The sequence below is a fragment of the Fulmarus glacialis genome, unplaced genomic scaffold, assembly GCF_000690835.1.
Source record: "Fulmarus glacialis isolate BGI_N327 unplaced genomic scaffold, ASM69083v1 scaffold42361, whole genome shotgun sequence".
Classification (NCBI taxonomy): Eukaryota; Metazoa; Chordata; class Aves; order Procellariiformes; family Procellariidae; genus Fulmarus; species Fulmarus glacialis.
In genome coordinates, this window is record NW_009192931.1 from 1 (window position 1) to 7,232 (window position 7,232).

Genomic DNA, 7,232 nt, shown 5'->3' on the forward strand with positions numbered 1-7,232 from the left:
ATAGTAGCTGCCCTGTCTGCCTGGTGTTTTAGTGGCCCTTCACAGTTCCTACTCTGACTCCACTCCATCTTTATTGAGATGCAGAGATCAGTAATTGCGCATAGGACTCAGTCTGTGAGTGCCATAAACTTGATGTTTATTGGCATTTGGCTGCCACTGGGTGTTGAGCAGATAATTTTTAAGAACTGTCAACAATGATTGAGGTCTCTGTACTAAGTTGTTCCTATTGGGGATACATCTGTTTCATTCTTACTACAGAGACTTATTTTTGAGGGTTTCTTCTATAGCAACTGCCATTTTATGATTGTCCAGCTCTCTCAGGTCTGATTTGAATTAAGCTTATGTCTTTGAAAATGTCCTTCTTGGAAATGTTTGCAATGGTTGAGTAAGTGGTTTTGTCGTCTTTTGTACTATATAATGTAGTACATTCTGTGCTCTGGTTGCTGTAAATGAAAGGTTGTGCTAATGTAAGTCAGTCCTGGACATAGGACCTAAACTAGTCTGGATACTATTTTACCTTTAAAATATTTCTAATACTTTGTAAACTTTCCCCATAAAAATTTGCTTAGGCCAGTGAGTAGCTCCATTTTGGAGGCAGTAGAAAGCAGAAAGACAACAGGTTGCAAAAAACAATTTCTCCTTATTGCAGGATCCAAAAATGTATGTACAGACAGTGTTGGATGTCCATAAGAAATACAATGCTTTAGTCATGTCTGCATTCAACAATGATGCTGGCTTTGTGGCTGCACTAGACAAAGTAAGTATGTAGTGGCATACGGTGAACATTTTTTTTCTATTCAGTGTTTTGTCTCCCAAAATTTCACTGTCTTTTGTGATTTATAGGCTTGTGGTCGATTTATAAATAATAATGCAGTGACAAAAATGGCTCAATCATCCAGTAAATCCCCAGAGCTACTGGCACGATACTGTGACTCTTTACTAAAGAAAAGGTACGTCTACAAAGACAAATTACTATTTCAGGTTGGCTTTTGTTTTAAAAGGTTTTAGCATATGAAGTTTTATATTGTGTCTTCAGAAACAGAACTTAACGTTTCAAGAAAAATTAGTTATACCAAATTCTGGATACAAAAATTTCAGTAGGACTGATCCTAAAGATTATATGGAGTTTACTTTTCTTTTTTAAAGAAGAGAGGGAAATAAAAAAGATCTAAGACCCTTCTTTTCTATAGGAAACTAAGTTCTATTTTTTGTAATAAAACAGAAAGGGTTTTTTAGGGGTTTTTTTTCCTCCAAAATTTGAGTTGTGTTATATGTTGTAAAGAAGAGACACACATTCCCTTTTTCCATTAAAACTCTTGCTTTCCTCCTATTGTTTTCTCTATATCTTCTTCCATCTGGGCAGAAACCAAGGAGGACAAAAACTGCTTTTTAACCTCTCGTGGTTCATAATTTAGTTAAGGTATTTGGCTTCAAATCATTCAGCAGCTCATACATTGAGTTGGTATCAGTTCAGTTCATACTGGATTGGTGTCAGTTTTGTCACTGGCAACTTTTCTAGCTGTTTTAGGGGAGGAAAAAATCCAGCACTAAACAACCCAAAACCAGAACAACTTGCTCACTTTTCCCTTCCCCATCCCCTCCTTCCTTCAGCAAAGGATTTATTTTCCCCTTTATAAATACTAGCTTTCTGCAGGGTAGATTTGGGGTATGCCTGATGGACAAGTATGATATGGAGGAAAACAATGTGGTGCTATCTGAGCTCTCACCCAGTCAAGACCCAGCTCTCTGAGCTGTTTTCTTTTCACAGTACTATCTAAGATAAGAAATGAAGATATCATTTAGCAGCAGAAAAAAGGCAGGAAGAGAGAGATCCATATTTAAGCCCATCAATCCTGAGAAGTATCAGGCTATCAGGAAGTCCCTAGCAATTCATGGTCCAGGACTTCAACCTATTGTTTATAAATCATGTACTTCAGAATTGCTTACATGTGGAGTAGTGAAGAGAAGTGTTCATTTCATTACAATGTTTCCTATCTAAACAGTCTTTGATCCCAAAACTACTCAATCTGTGTTCCTTTATTTATGAAATTTCCATATACATCCATATGTTGTTTTAATTTAGCAGTTTTGGGACTCATTAAAAATGAACTTCTTTAATTGCAGCTCAAAGAATCCAGAAGAAGCAGAATTGGAAGATACACTCAATCAAGTGGTAAGATGTCTATAAATAACGTTCTCTTCTGTGTAACCTTTGACAAGTTTAATATTCGATTGTCACACAAGTCAGATGAGAGAAAACTTTTTTTTTGTATGTTTGATTTCATTAATATTTCAGCTTTTCAGTAATAATCTTCATCTCTGTGTGGCTTGTTGGTTGTATTTTTTTAATTAAAAAAAAAAAAAAAAGCCCTTTACAGCCGATTTTAAGTGGCTAAATGGAATTTATGCTTTTACTTCATTTTTATATACACATATATAATTTCTACAATATATTTTTATATAATAACATATACACATTACGTATTTATTCATATATAAGGCTGTACATGTGGAATATACAGTTAATGTGTTTAAAATAATATCCACATTTAAAACAAACGCACCCCCCCAAAAAACCAGAATCCCCTGCACTTAAAAATTTACATGCAAATGAAGTAGCTACTGCTACAGCTTTTTCAAGACAAATATTAAATATTTTTTTTCTGACAAATTATCTTGGCTTTTCCAGATGGTTGTCTTCAAGTACATTGAGGATAAAGATGTATTTCAAAAATTCTATGCTAAAATGCTGGCAAAAAGACTTGTACATCAGAACAGTGCTAGTGATGATGCTGAGGCAAGCATGATCTCTAAACTAAAAGTGAGTATTCCATGACTGTCCCATGATCTACCATATTGCAGGTCTTCAGGCTGCCTTGGAAAGCATTGATGTATGTCCTTTCATTTCATTATTTTATCTACAATAGAAAAATACACAACCTAAGTCTTTCCCCCCCCTTTTTTTTTTTTTGTAATCTCCTAGGAGCTTGTAGATACATGTCTGTCTGATGGAGTTCAGATGGAGTTAAGCTTAATTATACTTATCCAAATGAATTACATAGATATAATTATCCAAGGGAATGACTACTGAAAAGTTGCTTAATTTCATTAACCCTTGTTCATTCAGGGTCAAGCAAAATACAATCTAATACTCTTTTAGTAGTCTGTTTTCGTTGTGTGTTTTGCTTCATTTTTAAACAAAATTTTCTTCAGTTTTTGATGACAGTTAGAGAGCATGTCTGCTTGGGATCAGTACTTTGAGTAAGGGAAATACTGAACTTTGTGCATCTTCTTTTAAGAAAATAGGCTTCGATACTTTGTTCTTCTGATTCTCCAATGTCAAAAATGTGTCTTGCTGACGTATCTGTGCTTTTAAAATACAGCAAGCTTGTGGTTTTGAGTATACCTCCAAGCTGCAGCGGATGTTCCAAGATATTGGTGTAAGCAAGGACTTGAATGAGCAATTTAAAAAGCACCTGACCAATTCAGAACCGTTAGATTGTAAGTAATACATTTACCTAAATTACTATTGAGCAGTTTAGCTTCCTCTTATTTCTACAGAGCTAACTATATGAGGGAAATATTTGATTTAGACATCGTATCCCCAGAAGTTAGAGTTAATAAGTTAGTATTATTTTGACCAAGGTAGCTAGGTCAAAAGACCAAATTAGTCTTTTAGGTCTGTACTTTGTCTTCTAATAGCAGTTTATATCTTCTATTATGGTAGCCTCCTCCTGATTTTGCAGCTCATGTTTGGGTATGTAATTAAATTAAGTTGAATCCTGTCTTTTCTTTTCCTTTTTTTTTTTTTTTTTTAAATTGGAAAGATGTTTTTGTTTTAACAGTTTTGATTTTGAGCACAACATGGCTTAAGTTCATACCTGTGTAAAAGTATTAAGGAAAAAAGAGTGTTGTGTTTTAGGTTGTTAGACAGCCCTATCACTTTTTTGTAAAGAAATATTTTTTTTCGTTGAAGCACATTGAAACAAATTCTTTAAAGAATTGATAGTTATTTGTTGGATTACATTTAGAGTTGCGTATTGTCAGGCTTAAATTTTACTTAGGTTTTGTATTATTTTTACTGACTTGCCCAAAATGCCTTACAAGTATAAATGTGAAATGTTTATTCTTGCAGTTGTGTACTGTGGAGTCATGAGTTTTAGTTACACGTAAAAATGAATGCTTACAATTTTTACACTTGCATGTTAAAAGAGAAATTCGTTGTGGGGGTAGAAGCAGGGTAATAACTTCTACAAATGAGAGAAAATTGAGTGACTGTCACAGTAAATCTAAAGCTCTCCAACTGCAGCGACATCTTACGTGAATTCCTTTTGTTTTATGGTCTGAATGAAAAAAATATATATTGCTTAATGATTTTTCACCATGTAAGTTTGCGAAGGCAGAACCATTTCTTGTTTGTGTTAGAACTGGGACTGCATGTTTGAAGAGGGCGTGGGAGCAAGGGGGATAATGCAGCTCAGCCTCCTGATGTGCCTTCACCTCTTTTCCAGTGGATTTCAGCATCCAGGTTCTGAGTTCTGGGTCGTGGCCGTTCCAGCAGTCCTGCACGTTTGCTCTGCCATCTGAGGTGAGGCGCTTGCGCTTGGTTCCTCCGAACGTGGAATGATCATGCGAGAAATTGGTTTTACAAGGCTGGTGTCTCCTCCTGTTTTGTTGTGTGTCAGAGAGGACTGGAATGTCTCTGTGGTGCTTGCCTATTTGGCTGGAGGATATTTGAAACAAGATACGTGAGTAAGGTAGTAGGAGGGAAATATGTGAAATACATAACTGTTTTCTGCTGTGGAAAGACCCTGGTTATTGAATCTTTCTTCAAAACATTCAACAGTAACTGAAGCAAATCTTTGTTAGCATATTTTTCTGTGTATACTTTTATTTCAGAAACTTTTTCTCACTGTTTGTTTGGCTCTGTCCGGTAAAATCTTTAGATATTATATAATCATTAGTTTTCTGTTGAGTGCTTACCCAGAATAGACAAGACATGAACACTTAACATGAGAAATACGTTTAACTGCTGTTACCTGGAGGATGAAGGTAGTTAAAAGAAATCGCCTTTCTAGCTTTGCTTAATGTATCATAAAAGGAAGAATGGAACTTAAATGCTTGTTTAGGTTTGTATTGTTAATGACACTTTAAAGGGGAGACTCTTAACAAGGGGAAATTTTCATCCAGTCTGAAGAATTTGAATACTTTGGATTTCTGTTTGTCTTATTCAGACAACATGGCAGTCGAGGGTGATCAGATTTGATTCTCCTTTGTTGGTTCCAGAGCATGTTCTAGTAATGGTAAATGAAGGTAAATAATATTCTTTATTTATTTATTGTTATTGTTTTTATACAGTTAGAACGGAGCTATCAGAGATTTACTGCATTTTATGCCAGTCGTCATAGTGGACGAAAATTAACATGGTTATATCAGCTGTCCAAAGGGGAACTGGTTACCAACTGTTTCAAAAATAGGTACACGTTACAGGTAAGGATAACGTCATGCCAATAGAAACACTTGGTGATGATTGCATTCAGAGGACTGGATGCAGCTGATCATTTAAAAGACATGCGTTCACGCTCTGCTCCATTTCTCTTATGTTATCTGGATGAGCTGCTCAGCCTCTTTATTCCTCATTTGGAGATAATTGTTTTTCCTTACTTTAAAGGACCATTGTGCAGATAAATGTGTTTAAAATGGTGAAGTGTGTAGATGTTGAAGTAGTAGAGTTCATGTGAATACCTGTGTCTGCACATAAGCTAATTTTAATAGATAATACATAATAGATAATAGGTGATAATAATAGAGCTGTATTTTATTTGTGTGTCAAAATATTCATTAACAGTATGTAATGTTGTATCACAATTAAGTATTTTAAATAATTCAGTTCCTTAATTGATGTGTACGTTCATATGTATACACACACGTATATGTTTACTATTTACAATGCTCACATGCATTCATTAGCTTTACTCCTGTGCATAATGCTACTGTCTTTAAATAAAGCAAAGCCCAGATACAAGAGCTGATGGCTACAGATCTGTGTATTACTGAAGTGAACATAAATGTTAGTCCTCCCCAGGTGGTTGTTGGTGTTATGATTAATAGAACCTTTATTATATGTTTGATTTATTTACTGTAATGATACGTAAGATATATGTTTAAAAGAAAATTGACTTAGAAAAGGGAATATATTACTTGTGGTTCAAACAGGCGTTGAAGTGCGTTGTGTGAGACAACTGCAACCTCTGTGCATAAGATCTCATGCTCCTTACACTTTCGTGTCTGCTTTCTCTCAAAAAGAAGACAGAGGAGAGGAGTTCACAACAGTGAGAAGAAACAAGATAATCTCAGACTTTGAACTTGCCATCAACAAATGTTAACCCCGTGGTGATAGACGTGAATAAGCCACTGATAGCTGCCTTGTTTATAAATTCGGTTTCATTATTCTGCTGGAGTTGGGAGGGTTGTGAGGATGAATTCAGTAGTCTGTGTAGGTTTTAATGAAGGTTAAAGGGGTAAGAGTCAGGGAGTGACAAAGGAAAAAAATTAAAAATTATATTAGCAAGTAGAAAGATAAGGCTTTGACACCATAATAGAAGATATGATGAAGTGTCTGCAGCTAGTTAAATAATCATAATCAATAATTACATTTTATGTCTAGATAATGCTGGAAGGCAGAGTTCTGGTTGTATAAGTAACATTGGATTTTTCTGTATTGTAACGATTAGCACTAATTGGCTGTTCTCTGTTGTCCAAATATTCCAGTATATGAGTTTAACTGGTGAATTTCAGGCTGTTCAAATTCAGAAAGTATGTTAGTTCATTCTCATTTTCTGATTTCCCCTTCATTCTCTTTTTTTGAATCTGTTAGGCATCCACATTCCAGATGGCGATTTTACTGCAGTACAACACAGAAGATGCCTATACCGTGCAGCAGCTGACAGACAGTACTCAAATAAAAATGGTAGTGACTTTGCACATTTTACCACACTCTTGTGAACAAGTCTTTTGGTCTTCAGGGCTCTTCCTGCTATCGTAAGAAATTGGGATTAGACATGCTTGAAGCCAGAGTCGGTTTCTGTCCTGAAGGAGACAGATGTGCTCTATTCTTGGTCAACTTACTTTCCTGGTTTACTTTCCTGTAATCATAACTGCCTAGTCTTCTGATGAATCTTAGTGTGTATATACTCCTGTTCATGACCGGAGTGAATTGTCTAGCTTCCTGC

At 35.5% G+C, this 7,232-nt stretch overlaps 1 protein-coding gene across 1 annotated transcript in view; it reads left to right on the top strand.

The window, feature by feature from the left end:
* Positions 1–653: 653 nt before the first annotated feature.
* CUL1 (cullin 1) overlaps positions 654–7,232 on the top strand; it is a 12,049-nt gene continuing 5,470 nt past the window's right edge. Inside the window, exons 1-8 of the mRNA XM_009587254.1 lie at positions 654–757; positions 844–950; positions 2,125–2,173; positions 2,690–2,821; positions 3,384–3,501; positions 4,512–4,588; positions 5,359–5,490; positions 6,878–6,970. Of these exons, the coding sequence (XP_009585549.1) occupies positions 659–757; positions 844–950; positions 2,125–2,173; positions 2,690–2,821; positions 3,384–3,501; positions 4,512–4,588; positions 5,359–5,490; positions 6,878–6,970 (807 nt within the window). The 5' untranslated portion in view covers positions 654–658. The remainder of the gene's footprint in view (positions 758–843; positions 951–2,124; positions 2,174–2,689; positions 2,822–3,383; positions 3,502–4,511; positions 4,589–5,358; positions 5,491–6,877; positions 6,971–7,232) is intronic.